The sequence below is a fragment of the Gastrolobium bilobum genome, unplaced genomic scaffold (genome assembly GCF_033153095.1).
Source record: "Gastrolobium bilobum isolate Gb01-03AN ecotype WA unplaced genomic scaffold, APGP_CSIRO_Gbil_v1 utg4641, whole genome shotgun sequence".
NCBI lineage: Eukaryota > Viridiplantae > Streptophyta > Magnoliopsida > Fabales > Fabaceae > Gastrolobium > Gastrolobium bilobum.
In genome coordinates, this window is record NW_026896884.1 from 80,372 (window position 1) to 96,606 (window position 16,235).

The window sequence follows — 16,235 nt, forward strand, 5'->3', positions numbered from 1 at the left end:
GTTGAGCAGTTGCATTCAAACTTGAACCAACTGTCTCACTTATTCTCTCAACAAACCAAATCTGACTGGAGCTCATTTGGTTGATCCTATGACCATCATCAGATACCTAAATCAGCGCCCCATATCCTCACTAGAAGATTCTCAAAGATCTCCTCTTGATATTTGGGATTTGTTCCAACAAGATCTTATCTTATCCTTTTGTTATGAAACAACTTTTCATAGCCAATTCAAATTCGAATTCAAACATTTGAATTCAAACGTTCAAATATTTAAATTTTAAATTCAAATTCAAATTCCAAATTCAAATTCAAATTTCAAATTCAAAATTCAAATTCAAAATTTCAAATTTCAAATTCAAAATTCAAAATTCGAATTTCAAAATTCAAATTTCAAATTTCAAATTCAAAATTCAAAATTTAAATATTTGATAATTAATTTAACTAATTAAATTAATTAGTAATGTCTTGGACCATCCAAGCCCATTAACTAACCATGCGCCCTTTTTTCCTTTTGGTGGGCTTCCAAACTTCTTCTTGGGCTAACAACCATTATTAGGCCCAATACCTTTAATTCTATATTGTCATGACAATAAGGTGTTAGTGTGTGACCCATTAGGCCCAACATAGCCACTGACATAAATGGGCTTGGGCCCAATAAGCCCACAACCCATCTAATGACAACACAGAGCACTAGCAATGCTTTGTTGCCCCAGAGCTAGTTAGGTTAATGACATAATCATCCTATTACACATATTTGGTTGCCGTATGTATTTCCTTTCGTCTCGGTTACCTTCCCATAAAACCTAGGGTAAGGAAACGTATCAACCCTTGCGGTTTAGGGTAAGCTTTATTCGAAATAGGGAATCTTCAATTTACTGACTCTAAAGGCAGATCATCTCATGATCTCTTTTACTATGCATAGATTCCCGAGTCCCTGTAAATGCCATCCCGATTTCTCCGGTTTACAGATAACCTAATCTCTCACAGAGATTTGACGAATTCCTTCAGCTTATCACCCTAGCCCTGTGCTCTTTCAGGACAAGCCCAACAGTATACCTATGAGTCTCCATGTTTCAGGCAGACGAGGTATACAGTAAAAGCATGCCTTCTAGAACACAGTCTAGGTAATAACTTCTGGTCTAAGGAAAGACATACCCAAATATAAAGAGACTACTTTAATGATACTCTCTGTGAGATTTCCTCATAGAGTCTCTTTTGTGGGTCTGTTCAGTGCGAGCTATACCCTTATAGATCCACCCACGACTTTAGCTAAGTCATCTCCATATCTGTAGCTCATGAGGTCTTTACCTTGCATCCGAATACAAGTAGATAAGTCGTGCTAGTCTTACCCGAGATCACTGATCCCCATTCTCAGTGTCTCTAGACTAGGAACATAAAATTAGGAATAAACATCCAGTATCCTTGAATCCTCATGATCGTGATCTCATCACAGATACTCAAGAGATACCTATTTTATTCCAAGGGGTTTATCCAGTTACTCATATATAATATTAACAGTAATATCGAGACAAAATATGAAACAGGATAAAGAATACTTTTATTTATTTGCGACAATACAAAGGTCTACATCTATGTCCTTATTTAATCATAAGATTGTCTCTAGGACACCCAAATACTAACACACACGGTCACACATAAGAACGCTTGAGTTACCAGAACAGCTCCTCACAAGAACGTCTCCTTCTTGTCTTACCGGAACCTCCTTCACTCTCAACCACCGAAGCTTCACTCTTCAAGGGAACCACCAATCAGCCGATTGGATCCTGCAAACACATCAAGGAAAGAAAATATAAGAGAAACAGCCAAGAAATCTTGATTAAGAGGTCAGAAATCAGGTTTCAAGAGAAACCCTAGCAGAGCACGAGTTAGGGAATTTCGCATATGAATATCGGTGAGAGAGAGAGAGCAAGTAAAAACTGAATGAATGAAAAATGACTACTGCATTTTGTATATTAACCTATACAAAATGGAACGCAGCATGTAACACCCCGTGTATACCCAGAATATTAACATTACATCGTATTAAGCGGTGCTTAATTAAAAATTGCGGAATATTCTTTTTATTTTCAATTATGACGTCATTATCAATTACCAACTTGATTACTTAATCAATTTCATAAAATATCGCCTGTATGTAAATTGCAAATAGACATCTACTGAAATACCTCAATATATAAATAAAGTGTGTATCTAAATCACGACATTACATCAAGTAATCCAGACAATATCCTGATACATTAATACAACTCCAAAAGACTCAAGATATAATCACGACATAACAATACTATGTGTCATGGATAATCCTCATGCTCACCAAATAAACATAGTAAACAACCAGTCTCAACATAAAACTCCATAAACATAAACTGAAGCTATAGGCATAAGCAGCATGCATATCCAACTTCCAATCATAGCAGCATAAAATAACAGCAATCTAACTCAGCTCCGGCCTCCTGCCGCCTGAGGTCTCAACATTACCTGACCCTGAAATAAGCATTCCCCAAATGTGGGGTGAGATCTCTAAACTAGAAATCTCAGTAAGACAAGGGGTCCTCAAGGATCTTCCACCCCAAGCTCACTTACATGTGCAATATAAGTTCTAAAAGCATTTATATCATTATCAGTTCCAAAACTATGTAGTGCAACAGATATCTATGGCATGTGTGTTTATCACTATCTACTGGCCAGAGAAATGTAGGAATACGTCTATTCCCTACATGTAGTACAAGGAACACCGCTTGCACCTCACCCACAGTCTCACCCTCTTGTATGTTCTACATACTCAGGCTTACCATATAGGTGGAACACCTCCATGCATATCAACAAGGCACTAACATACAATAGCTCAACAACATTTCCAAAATATCAAAAGCATGTAACACAGCATGCATATACCATACCCCCATGGGACATGGTGGAACCACAACATGGCTAAACCGAGTACACGAAAGCTTACCTCTAAGCTAGCTATCCAATGCCACAAGCTCAAAGTCCAATCGCAGCAGATCACAATATGATATGGACCAAATATAAATCAATAAACATGTACCACATGCATACAAATTAAAGAACACGCCTTTTCATTACGTTTTAATGTCTTAAAGCTTCTAACAAAGCCACAAGCCCTTAATCACATGATTCTGACTTAGTCCATTAAATACAGTAGTTCAACTTCATCAAACTAGGGTCCACAAACCCCTAATAGCCTACTGTACACACAACACAGCTACTGTTCTGCGAAATCCCAGAATATCCGGATATTCCTCGGGACCATATCCGGATATGCGATATCCGGATATCTCACTGTCCATATCCGGATATTCAATATCCAGATATACAGATTCACATATCCAGATATCCAATATCCAGATATCCAAAACCCCATATCCGGATACCACATATCCGGATATCATATCCGGATATCCAATATCCGGATATTCCACGGGCAGATATCTGGATATTTCACGACAGAATGCGGTTTCTGCATTTCGTGAAGATATCCTTCAAGGTTGGGTTTTTACTGATTTTAAACACTTAAACATGCATTTCTAGGTGTGTTCAACGTTACCCAACAACAAGTTATCATCTTTTAGTCATTAGATGCATCAAGGTACCATTTTTAAGCCTTAAAACTCAAGTTAAAGGTTGGTACAACATACCAAGGCTCAAAACTCAGAATGGAGATGCTCTTAGAGCTCACCAACAGCTCCAACACCTCTGACTTCCAAGGAATACGAAAATGGCTCAACAAGAAGAGTTCTTTCTTCCCCAACGGTGATACTTTGTAGCTCAAATGCCTTAACAAAGGCTCAACCAACTCAAGCTCACCAACTCATCCTACTCCCCTCAAACACAATAGCTGGAACACCAAGACAAGCTATCTCTCACCCTCACCAAGCCACCCACAAGTGTTTACAAGGAGGAAATGTGAAGAAAATCAAGAAAGATCACAACTTGGCTCAAGAAATGGAAGGGAAAACCAATGGAACAGTAACCAGCAAATGGTCAGCCCCAAACTCACGTAGAGAAATCTGATCCTAGGGTTTTGTGCCCATAATAAGAGTATTTATAGCCTAAACACACTTAAACACACAGTATTAACTTTAATTGTTACGCTTAGAATTTTAATCCCAAACTTTGGATTATAAAACTACACATTTTTCCAAGAATTATCATATTTTTATTATATTTTTCTGAGCACCTTTCCGGTACGCGCTTTTCAAAGCCAGTGCCGGTTTCTAGCACCAGTTCTCATTATTTGGACTTGAAACTCGTTTTACAAGTCCTACATATCATTCTAGTAATTATCATGCACTTACTTTAATTTTCTGGGATACTTTTTCGGCACGCATTTATACCGACTAGCGGAACCGGTATCTGCACTTTTCTTCCGAAAAACGACTTTCAGCATTCTAACCCACTTATTATAATTATTAAGCCTCATAAATAGTTATTAGGATCAATTATGGAATCATTTCCTAATTTTGCATAATTAATTAATTAAATACCTTAATTAACGGTGCGGGTTCTTACACAGCGTTTTACAAAGGTTATAACAAAAATACTTAAATGCCCCTAACTAATATGCATAACAGAATATAAAATAAGGCTACTTATGGAAATACTCAATGCATATATAACAATATCCTATATGAAAATATTAAAAAACAAACCACCAATCATCAAAGATTCAAAATATACTTAACATAATTCACCAATTACATCTACAAGTCAATATTACACAACCTAATTAAAGTATCAAGATACCAAAGTACAAAACTCATATTCTAATGGGGTCATTACGGTGACCCGGTTTTGCCTCTTTTGATAAGGTCTCTGACAAAGAAAAATTTAAAGGAAGTAAGAATGAGTTTTTGTTTTCCATCAACAGCTGTAAGGTTTCATTTGAATGGGAAAAAATTCTTACCTTTTCTAGAACATTCACGGCAGCGAGGTGAAGATTGAAGACGTCTAGGTCACTGGGAGAGAAGAGAACGATTAGATTTAGGTTTGTAAGCATTTTTATTTTATTTTTTTAATAAAACGACATTGTTTCAGGGAATTTTTTTTAAAAAAAAACATGCAGTGACCCCCTTTGACCCCTCTGACTCGGGAGTCACTAAAACCCGATCGAGTTTTGGGGGTCGGAGGGGACGATGTGCATATATGGTCCAACTTGTGACCCCAACCCTCATAGGGGAGGGGTTAGGGTTGACCCGGGTCAACCCGGGAGTGGAATGGGGTTTTAAAACACTGATATTATATTATAAGTTCAAACCTTATAACTATCATTATATTTAGAAAAGAAAAAAAAATCAACTACACTTGAATCTTTGTTTCCATATTAACCACACTTAAACAAATACATAAAATATGACTTAGGATATTATCTATTTGTTGATCAATTCTTCAATTAGTTCGATCCAAGTTGGGTAGCTTGTTTTAACATTGTTATATTTATAATGACTTGAACTTGACACCACTGATTAATTTAGAATAATTTCTTATTAATTGATCCATATTTGGTGGTATAAACATGTTTTATATCCTCATGAATGCAAATTATGTTCACCAAAATTTTAATTTTAGTTTATTTATTTTTGAAAAAAAAATTGCAGATTAATATATAGGATCAACCTATAATACAATATGATAATAATATGGGTCTAATATCTTTCGTGTTATAGTATATAAAAATATTTCTTACATATATATAAAAAATATATGAGACTCGCATGAGATTATGTGAAAAAAAAAGAAAAGAAAAATATGCGATCTATATATTTTTATGAGTGTATAAAAAATAAAAATTTTCTCCTATAAAAAATGACACATTAATGCCATAATTATACTATTTTTCCAAACTCATACGCAATCTATTTTATTTCACAATTGACACGGCACGTGTTTTTACGCATCATATAATGGATGATGATACCTTTTAAGGTTTTATAAGAGTTATGTCGTTGGAAAAGTGATTGTGTAATGTTATAGAGATTCGTTTTGCGTGTAGTAATTTCTTTTTTTTCTTTTTTTTTTTTCTTCAAAAAGTGTGAGTCCCACAAAAAATATTATGTAAGTAAAAAAATTTATTATGTCATGTTAAATGACAAATACAAACTCCAACATTTTATAACTTCTATTTGACCCAAGTTATTTTTTATGGACTGTTTGAGGAGAAAAAAATAAAATAAAATACTTTTGACTTAAATACAAAAAAAAAAAATATTGTAATTTTTGGTTGTATATGGTGATGCCACATGGACTGAAAGAGAGATGAAAGTACCGAGCATCAACACACACGTGGCACAAAAATAGAGGGCCGTATTTGCTCTAGTCTCTACCACACAAAATTCATATTCTACGAATATCGTTATCTTCATGCTGATTTTTTTTTATGTGTATTTTGTTGTGGCCACAGGAAATTCTTCCTCTAGACCATTTTTAAATTCCAACAGGGAATGGAACAACAAAACGGAGTTATTTTTATCTTTATGGCCGTTTCCTAAATGGATAAATTTTATATTTTTATGAAACTCATATTAATAATTTTAGTTATCTATATTTAGTACAAAGATTTTATTTTTTTTTGAAAAAGTAAAATTTCTGAAAATTAAAATTATAAATAAAATTTTCATAATTTTTTTTACATAATTTATACGATATAAATAACCTGAATTAATATTTTCATGATTAAAGTATTTTCTCTGATTTGAAAAAACTGGTTTGAGAATGATCAAATTGTTTAGGAAATTTGAATTTAATCTCGTTTTGACATTTTAATGACATATGAGAAAAAAATTTCAAAAATTTAAGAAAAGTTATTTTTATAAAATCAATTAAACGTTCTCAAAATTATTAATAATTAACCAAAATCAACATTGTTAAAAATATTTTAATCTATTAAACAATTTTTTTTTAACAATTGACAAAAAAATCACTTTTTCAATATATTCTTGAAAATCGTGATACGTGATAACAAAAAATTTTGAGAGTAGATCCTCTCATGTGAAAAAGTGGTCATATGATCATGTTTTTATTTATCACAATCACTTATTCATGATGAGATAAGAAAAAGAAAAATATATTTTTTAAATGAGTAATTGTGATAAAAAAATATGAGCACGTGTGTCCAATTTTTCAAGAATCCATTTCCAAAAATTTGTAGTCGGCCAAACGTCCTTGTTTTAAGTTATTTTCTAGCTAGAAAAATTTGTAATACAATTAACAAATTGAACTAAGCATATTTACGTGTAGTGAAGAAAATTAAGGGAAACTGAAACCCCAGTTGTGGGGGAGAGAAGTTGAAGCTGAAGCTGAAGCTGTGGTATGCGTATCCATTGAACGACAATGGACTTGGCCGCGAAGCTTCATCACCTGGACCTCACCGGCGCTGTCATTTTGGATGCACGAAAACCCTCTATACGACCTCCACGCACGCTGTCGTTTACTCAAACCGCCAGAGGGAACAACATCAACATCCACACTAACACTAATTTAGTTTCCACCAATCGATTCTTTGGCCCCAAAAGACCCAATTCTCGTTTATCCGCTGTGGCCGTCGACGACGACACGTCACTGACCGAAGACGACATCGAGTCTCTGTTTTCCGACTCTTCGGCCGATAAACGACAAGTAAACAAGCAAACGAATACAGGCGCTTCGAGCGTTTCATCAGGTGTGAAGTTAGAAAACGTGAGCAAAACCTATAAGGGTGTGACTGTGTTGAAAGATGTGAGTTGGGAAGTGAAGAAGGGAGAGAAAGTGGGTTTGGTTGGCGTAAACGGTGCGGGTAAAACGACCCAGATGAGGATTATTGCGGGTCTGGAAGACCCGGATTCGGGAAACGTGATAAAGGCCAAACCTAATATGAAGATTGCGTTTTTGAGCCAAGAGTTTGAGGTGTCACTGAGCAGGACGGTGAGGGAGGAGTTTATGAATGCGTTCAAAGAGGAAATGGAGATAGCTGGGAAATTGGAGAAGGTGCAGAAGGCGCTTGAGGGTGCTGTTAACAATTTGGAATTGATGGGAAGGCTTTTGGATGAGCTTGATTTGCTTCAGAGACGAGCTCAGTCTGTGGAATTGGATGAGGTTGATGCAAAGATAAGTAAATTGATGCCTGAACTTGGGTTTGCTTCTGAGGATTCTGATAGGCTGGTAGCATCATTTAGTGGTGGATGGCAGATGAGGATGTGTCTTGGCAAAATTCTACTTCAGGTATATTACACGAAGTTATATGAGAGGATCTTAGCTGTCCAGATACTAATTAAGGATGATGATATTCGTCTGTCACCGTTAATTTATATCTGGATGAATGAGATCCTCTCACATGACTATCTCACATGAGAGGATCCATTTCCATTACATATTACACTATCTAGTGTAGATTGTGTTGCTTCCCAGATGAAATTTGTCTTATTGCTCTAATCTAGTGTAATAGTGCAAATGTTTTAAAAAAATTAGCTTACTGGTAGCCTGATAACTCGTTCTTAATTGCTTATTATTAACATTGTGCATATATAACCGATATTACTAGGCAATATGCATATTGGTAAATGTTTGACATAGATGATGTGGATTTGAATGTGTAAGTGTTGCTTATAAGAATGGCACTTCATTTGCAGGAACCAGATTTATTACTGTTGGATGAGCCTACAAATCATCTTGATCTTGACACCATTGAATGGCTTGAAGACTATCTTAACAAGCAGGACGTGCCGATGGTTATCATTTCCCATGACAGGGCTTTTCTTGATCAGCTGTGTACAAAAATTGTGGAAACTGAAATGGGTGTATCCAGGACATACGAGGGGAATTATTCTAAGTTTGTAATTTCAAAGGCAGAATGGATTGCAGCACAGTATGCTGCATGGGAGAAGCAGCAGAAAGAAATTGAACAGACGAAAGACTTGATAAGTAGGTTAGGCGCTGGAGCAAATTCTGGCCGTGCTTCAACTGCGGAGAAGGTAAATGTGATCAAATGTTCCAAAGCTGACAGTTCAATTAAGATATACTATTGCTTGTACAAAATGTGAACAAGCCAAAGCTACTTCTTAAATAGGTTTGCGAAGAACCAATTCTTCCAAATGCTTAAGGGTGAAGGTTCATGAATGGTTTTATATCCAACTTGACTCTCATGCAGCATCTTTTTGGGCTTGTAGCGTGCACAATGGACAAGCTCACTTTACCTTCGCTAAAATTCAACTTTTTGTTATTTAGAAAAATGGAAAGGCAAGGATCGAACTCCTCACCACTTAGTCATAGAGCCTTTGAAACCATGTCAAGAACTACCTTTTCCAAAAGTTTAAGTTGTTGGATGAGATTTTATGGCTTTGGATTCTTTAGAGCTTAATAATTACAAAATAGAAAGAAAGAGTGAAAGAAAAAGATATGTTTATTACTTATTGATGAGAAAAACAAATGAACATACAAGAGACACTTCTCTTGCCAAGGGTACTCCCCTTCTCTGAACCTAATCTAATATTTGTCTAAAGCTACTACTAAACAAAAGCCCGTTCCCTTATATAGTTGGGGAAGCTAACAACTCGTAACTGCCTATCCTATCAACTAACTAATCACTTGATATATTCTCTGAAGGGAATATCCTTTCCCTCCTAATACAAATCGTATCAATAGGAGGAAAAAGATATTCCCTCCTAATACAAATCATATCATTAGGGCTCATGAATGGTTTTATATCTAATAATGTTTAAGTGACCTTAAATAATAGTCACCTAAGATGACTAAAAAATGTGGTGATTGTGTTAATTATTGTAAATTTTAATGTTTTGTTGTTCTTGTTCCTTATGTTATTTGCTTAGAAGTGTTTCCTTATTTATATATGACAACAGAAGCTGGAGAGGCTTCAGGAAGAGGAACTAGTAGAGAAGCCATTTGAACGGAAACAAATGAAAATCAGGTTCCCTGAGCGTGGGAGGAGTGGAAGATTTGTTGTGACAATTAATAACTTGGAATTTGGCTTTGGGGATAAGGTGAGTTAGCATGCTCTTATTATTGAACAAAGTGAGTATTAAAATGTTTGTTTGTCTATATGTAATTCATAGTTTTAATGACGTCAACTGATCAAGTTTTTTTGTGCTAGATACTTTTCAACAAGGCAAATCTTACAATTGAAAGGGGAGAAAAGATTGCCATTATTGGTCCAAATGGATGTGGCAAGAGTACTTTACTGAAATTGATCATGGGTTTAGAGAAGCCAATTAGGGGTGAAGTTGTGGTTGGGGAGCATAATGTATTACCGAACTATTTTGAGCAAAATCAGGTGTGCCACTTTAACCAAGGAATTGCTAATTGCAAATTTGCAATTAAATTGTTATAGTTCTTTCCGTTCCATTTCTTAATGTCAAAACTTTTGTCTAGTTAACATATTTTAAGTTCTAACTTGATTTATTTAACAGGCAGAAGCACTTGATCTGGACAAGACAGTGCTTCAGACAGTAGAAGAAGCTGCCGAGGACTGGAGGATTGATGATATTAAAGGACTTCTTGGGCGTTGTAATTTCAAATCTGATATGCTTGACCGAAAAGTTTCCCTGTTGAGTGGTGGTGAGAAGGTAAATTCAAGATCTGAGTTTTCTTTTTCAGTTGAACATTCAGTTAGCATTTGTTAGCTATGTAAACATTAAGTTCCAGCTTAATTTTATGATTGAATGATTCATTTCTCAAAATCAAGTTTGTAATTCATATATAATTAGATTACTGAGAATTACTTCATTACCTGCAGATTTGAGTGAATTTTCTGTTGAATGTGATAGAAAATCTCGTACTTTCCTTTGAAGGGTGGTTATTGTTTGAGTAAAAGCTTTAAGATGATAATTGTCTTTAAAGAAATTTATGAAACTAGAAGAATTAAAATTGCTAAAATGATAATATGATATTCAGATGTATACTCCCAAGGTTTTTTCTTTTTTCGTTAATGTATTTCATAATTTTGAGATGTATTCATTGTCATGCTTTGTAGCATCAAGAATAAATATACATGAATGATTCTAATTCTTGTTGAGCCTGATTTTTTCCTGACATATATATATATAATATTTTAATTAAACTCTTGTTACATTCTCTCATCTTTCTCTTTGGATGTAACAATAGCTTCACTAGTTTCATTGCAATGCTCAACCCTTTGTCACTATCTGCGTAGGTGATGCATAAATATTTAGATTTATTTTGTCTCTACTGTTTTACAAGGCACGGCTGGCTTTTTGCAAATTCATGGTAAAACCATCAACTCTGCTTGTGTTGGATGAACCAACCAATCACTTGGATATACCTTCAAAAGAAATGCTTGAGGTTTGTCTCACTTTTCTGCTATGTTTCCCCTTTTTAAAGCTCACTATCATCCATCACCCTAATGATTTATAATTCTTCTACCAGGAAGCAATCACTGAGTACGAGGGCACTGTTATCACAGTTTCTCATGATCGATACTTTATAAAGCAGATAGTTAATAGAGTGATAGAAGTTAAAGATGGCACTTTACAGGATTATGCGGGCGATTACAATGTAAGTCAATTTATCTCCCCCCCCCCCCCCCCCCTCTCTCTCTCTCTTATGTGGGCCATTGAGTGTGATGTATACAATTTTTCTGTAAGATTTAGAATTTGTTGAAATGGGTTGATTGAACTTTATTCTTGAGGCAGTTCTTCCTAGGAACCCATTGATCATTGGTAAAATGTGTTCTTTTGTTAGATTCTTGTTTTAACTTTTATGGTAGGACTTGTATGAATCTGTTAGAGACATATAAAATCATTAATGTAGCCTTACATGCTAGTTTAAGCTTTTGGGTTGAATTGGTTCTTTACATAGTATGCCTTGGTGTTCCGGGTTCGATCCTCGTCGTCTCCCATTTTCTTTGTAGAATTTTTTAGCGCAGGTAGGCTGAACCTGATGCATTATCCACCTTTCAAGTCCAATGAATTCTCTTGTGAGGGGGCGTGTTACAGACATAAAATCACCCACTAGCTTAAGCTTTTGGGTTGAATTAGTTTTTTACAAAATTCTTGGCAGCATTTTGATGCTTAATATTTCTTTTGATGCATAATGATTTTGGATGCTTGACGCCACTCCTTTTGCCCCCTACTAGGGGATCTTGTTTATGTCTCATGTCTCATTTCTCACATCATATTTTAAAATTAGAGTAAAACTGTAAAAACCCTTTTGGTTCTTCACTTCATTTTGGTCCCTCAAAAGTCAAAATTATTTTTTCGTTTTAGTCCTTTCCAGGTGTACTTACTTTCAGTGATTGGGATTTTACTAATTACCTGGGTTTTAAACGAGAGTTTTTCATAAAGAAAAATTAAATAATAAATTAAACGGCCTTCTGGATCCTTTTGTCATTTAGTTGCAGTCCAAAATAAAACTGAGTATATCTGCGAGGGACCAAACTGATAGTGAATGCATAATAACTCAAGATCTGATTTAAGGGGGTCCGTGATAGTGTTTTACTCTTAAATATTATGTTTATATAATTTGAGTTTGCTTGATATGTGTTCCCTCTTTCTTCAAGGCTGTGTAAATGGGGTTATATCATTTTGAGGGCATAATTTACTATGTTTATGATAACTTTGTGATCATTTCCCGAAGCCAATATTTTCATTGAATGACTTAGACATATTGAATAATAATATTTTGGCTTCTTGTATAGCTGATTTAAATCTCATCCAATTTTGTATGTAATGAATATAGCATGATCAGCCATTGCATGGCTTATTATAGGTTTCTAACATGTTTGAATCTAAAATTTTGCAGTATTATTTAGAGAAGAATCTTGATGCTAGGGAAAGAGAGCTTGAACGCGAGGCAGAGCTTGAGGACAAAGCTCCTAAAGTGAAAGCCAAATCTAAGATGTCCAAGGTAAACTTTTTTAGTTCAACCCATATGAAAGGGTTGGTTAATGGCATTGGAGAACTTCCAGGATAGCTTATAAATTCCTTTTTTCTTTTTTGCAATAACAGGCTGAGAAAGAAGCACGGAAGAAGCAAAAGATGCAGAACTTTCAGGCAGCGAAACAGAAGTCTAAAGGTGTGAAAAATGCGAAGAGATGGAACTGAGTAATTCATTCCTTAACATCATAAGGGCTCCATCTTATACAAGTTTACCAAATGAGGAAGATAGAAGGCGAAGTAGTGAGTTAGCTACACTCAGCCTTTGTATATATCATGTATCAATGGACTGACTAATTTGGATAATTGACTGGAATATAGAATCTTGATTACAGCATTTGTGATTCCTGCTGAAGTTTACTGCAACTTGGACAGAGAAGAAAAATTAAAAGAAAAAATTGATTCGGTGAACCAGTAGAGTAGAGCATCATGGTATCTAAGTAAGGAAAAAGTTTTCTTAAAGTATGTCATTGAATGCAAAAGTAAAGGTGCATTTATTTTTAAATTTCAATGAGTTAAGATATACTTTAAATTAAAATAAGGGTAATTAATGTACCCAAAAAAAAAAGGGTAATTATGCTCACTAGTTATTTTTTAGATGTTAAAAGAATGTAAAATCGTTCGGGTTGTTTAATATAAGGGTTTTATTAGTCTCATTTAACATAAGATAATTATCTTATGTTGTAGAGAAAAAATAGGTGGGTCTTATCATTACAAAAAAAAAGGAAAAAAAAAAAGGTGGGGTATGGAAATCAAAGTGAGAAAAAATAAGAGATGATATCTCATGTAAAAAGTGAGTAATATTTCTCTTAATATAATTAACGAACCTGTAATTAATGATGTAAATTAATTTATAATAGAAATTATATGTTTCCCTTTTCAACCACATATATGCTCATGTAATCTTGTTACATGGACGATCGTATTCCATTCTTAAAATTTTTAGAAGCATGTGAATTCATCATCTGCATGCTGAGGCAAATAATGCATATTTCATCTTGTCACACTAAACCACAAGTCTTGAGGCAGGTAATCATTATCCTGTCATGTTTTCTTAATAATTTCTTTCTCACCTGTTTTAAACACCACTCTTTCATTTATAAAAAAAAAGTATTATTTATGAGAAGATTATACTTATAACTTTTTTTTTTACAATCTCTTACAATCATATTTTAACATCGTTGATTTCTGTCAATCAACGGTTATCATTTATTGTGAATTAATAATTAATTAATGAGTTTAATTTGTGAAAATCATAATTGTTAATTGACGAAAATTAACGGTGTTAAGATATAATTGTAAGAGGTTGTAAAAAAAAATTGTAAGTATAACCGACCTCATTATTTATTCACATTTCACATAAGATACAACTTTTGTACAAGAGAGAAAAAGAAAAGGAACTAAGCCCTCTCAGTCATTACATAAGAAAATATTAAAACTTTTCTTTTATCTCTCTTCAGTAAAATAATCATGTAATCTTGTTACAGAGAGCATCCTATCCCGTTCCTAAAATGTTAGAAACATGTGAGTTGATATCTGAGTAAAATAAAATTTTGAAACGAGCTTATTTATAAATATATAAATAAGAGTGTATATATTATTAATTTAGTTTAAATTGGATTATAATTTTATTTATCAAAATTTAAAAATATATATTTTTATTTATACATTAAATGGATAAATTCATTCAAGAGGACAACGCAAGTAATGTATAAAAAAATATTTTATTTATAAATTAAATAAGCAAGAAAATACTTAATTTTACAGTTTAATTGATTAAAACAAGATAAATTTTAAATTACATTAATTATAAAAACATTTTTGCTAATATTCTTTACAAATAATGTTTCTACTTTTGAGAGAAAACTTAAATGCTTGAAAGGTATGTAAAACTATAAACTAAAAATAATATTAAATAAACGCGTCATTTTTAATTTATATAATTTATCAAGTTGATTTATTTATTTACATTTTAATGTTATTACATATATTAGATGTGAAGAGATATGAACACCTATCTATCTATATATATATATATATATATATATATATATATATATATATATATATATATATATATATATATATATATATAAAGGAGAGTTCAATGTTGGAAACTCAGCTAATGTGTCACTCTCTGCTTAATTCTGAGTTTTCTGTTCACACTACATGGCACCGGCAAACTTTCTTTAGTAAATTGGAAAAAGTTTTTTCTTTTAAAATCGAAATTCACTTTTTTAAATTCGAAAAAAATAAAACAATTGTGGTGGACAAGTCATTGAATGTCTCACTGCTGTTCACATTGGAATTGATCGGCTGATTTAATTTGATTTTAAATTCAAATATATATATATATATATATATATATATATATATATAAAAGAGAGGTCAATGTTGGAAACTCAGCTGATGTGTCACTCTCTGCTTAATTCTGAGTTTTCTGTTCACACTACATGGCACCTGCAAACTTTCTTTTTTTAGTAAATTGGAAAAAGTTTTTTCTTTAAAAAATCGAAATTCACTTTTTAAATTCGAAAAAAATAAAACAATTGTGGTGGACAAGTCATTGAATGTCCCACTGCTGTTCACATTGGAATTGATCGGCTGATTTAATTTGATTTTAAATTCAAATTTTGAAATGGAATGACTCAGCTGTTTTAATTGCTTATTGCTCATCTGATCTAAAATTCAAATTTTGAATTTAAAATATGGATGGTGGGAAAAGATTTGGAGAGTTTTGGGTGGCATTCATTTTGTATAAATAGAGAAGTTGTGTTTCTTTTTTTTTTAGCTTGCCTACGATTTCTTTCTTCATTTCTGTTTGTAGGAGTTGTTGTGTTGGTTTTATTTTTTGTTTTCTTTGGCTTTTTCCGATTCGTTTCATATTTTAATGGAAGGTCCTTCTTCTGCAAACGTGCCAGGATTGAGGAAAGTGTTTGTTGATCTTTGCAATACTATCTTCTTATAAACAAGACGTAAATAATCTTTAAGATTCGTTTTCTTTTTTTATACTAATTATCTTTTATTCATTTTGTAGGGCTGAAGTTTTCATCGTATTTCATTATGTGTGGTTTTTGCCTACGTTTTTTTCCTTCATTCGTATGTGTAGCGGATGTTGTATGCTTATTATTTTTGTTTACCTTATAAACAAGTTGCTATGAATTCGTGTTCTGTTTTTTGTATACTAATTCTCTTTTTTTCGTTTTGTTGGGCTGAAGGTTTCGTCGTATTTCATGCTGTGTGGTTCTTGCCTACATTTTTTTTTCTTCGTTCATATGTGTAGCTAATGTTATATTATTATTATTTTTGTTTA

At 33.4% G+C, this 16,235-nt stretch overlaps 1 protein-coding gene across 2 annotated transcripts; it reads left to right on the forward strand.

Moving 5' to 3' along the window:
- Positions 1-7,262: 7,262 nt before the first annotated feature.
- Positions 7,263-13,331, forward strand: LOC133302635 (ABC transporter F family member 5-like). 2 transcript variants are annotated; one of them, XM_061502444.1, is made up of 10 exons: positions 7,263-7,455; positions 7,522-8,237; positions 8,645-8,986; positions 9,872-10,012; positions 10,123-10,302; positions 10,439-10,594; positions 11,229-11,330; positions 11,415-11,543; positions 12,789-12,893; positions 12,995-13,331. In XM_061502444.1, exons 1-10 carry the CDS (start codon positions 7,371-7,373, stop codon positions 13,088-13,090), a joined length of 2,052 nt encoding a protein of 683 aa, XP_061358428.1. In that variant the 5' UTR covers positions 7,263-7,370; the 3' UTR covers positions 13,091-13,331. The 2 variants fall into 2 exon arrangements, with proteins under 2 accessions (XP_061358428.1, XP_061358427.1); XM_061502443.1 differs by having other exon boundaries at positions 7,263-8,237.
- The last annotated feature ends 2,904 nt before the right edge of the window (positions 13,332-16,235 follow it).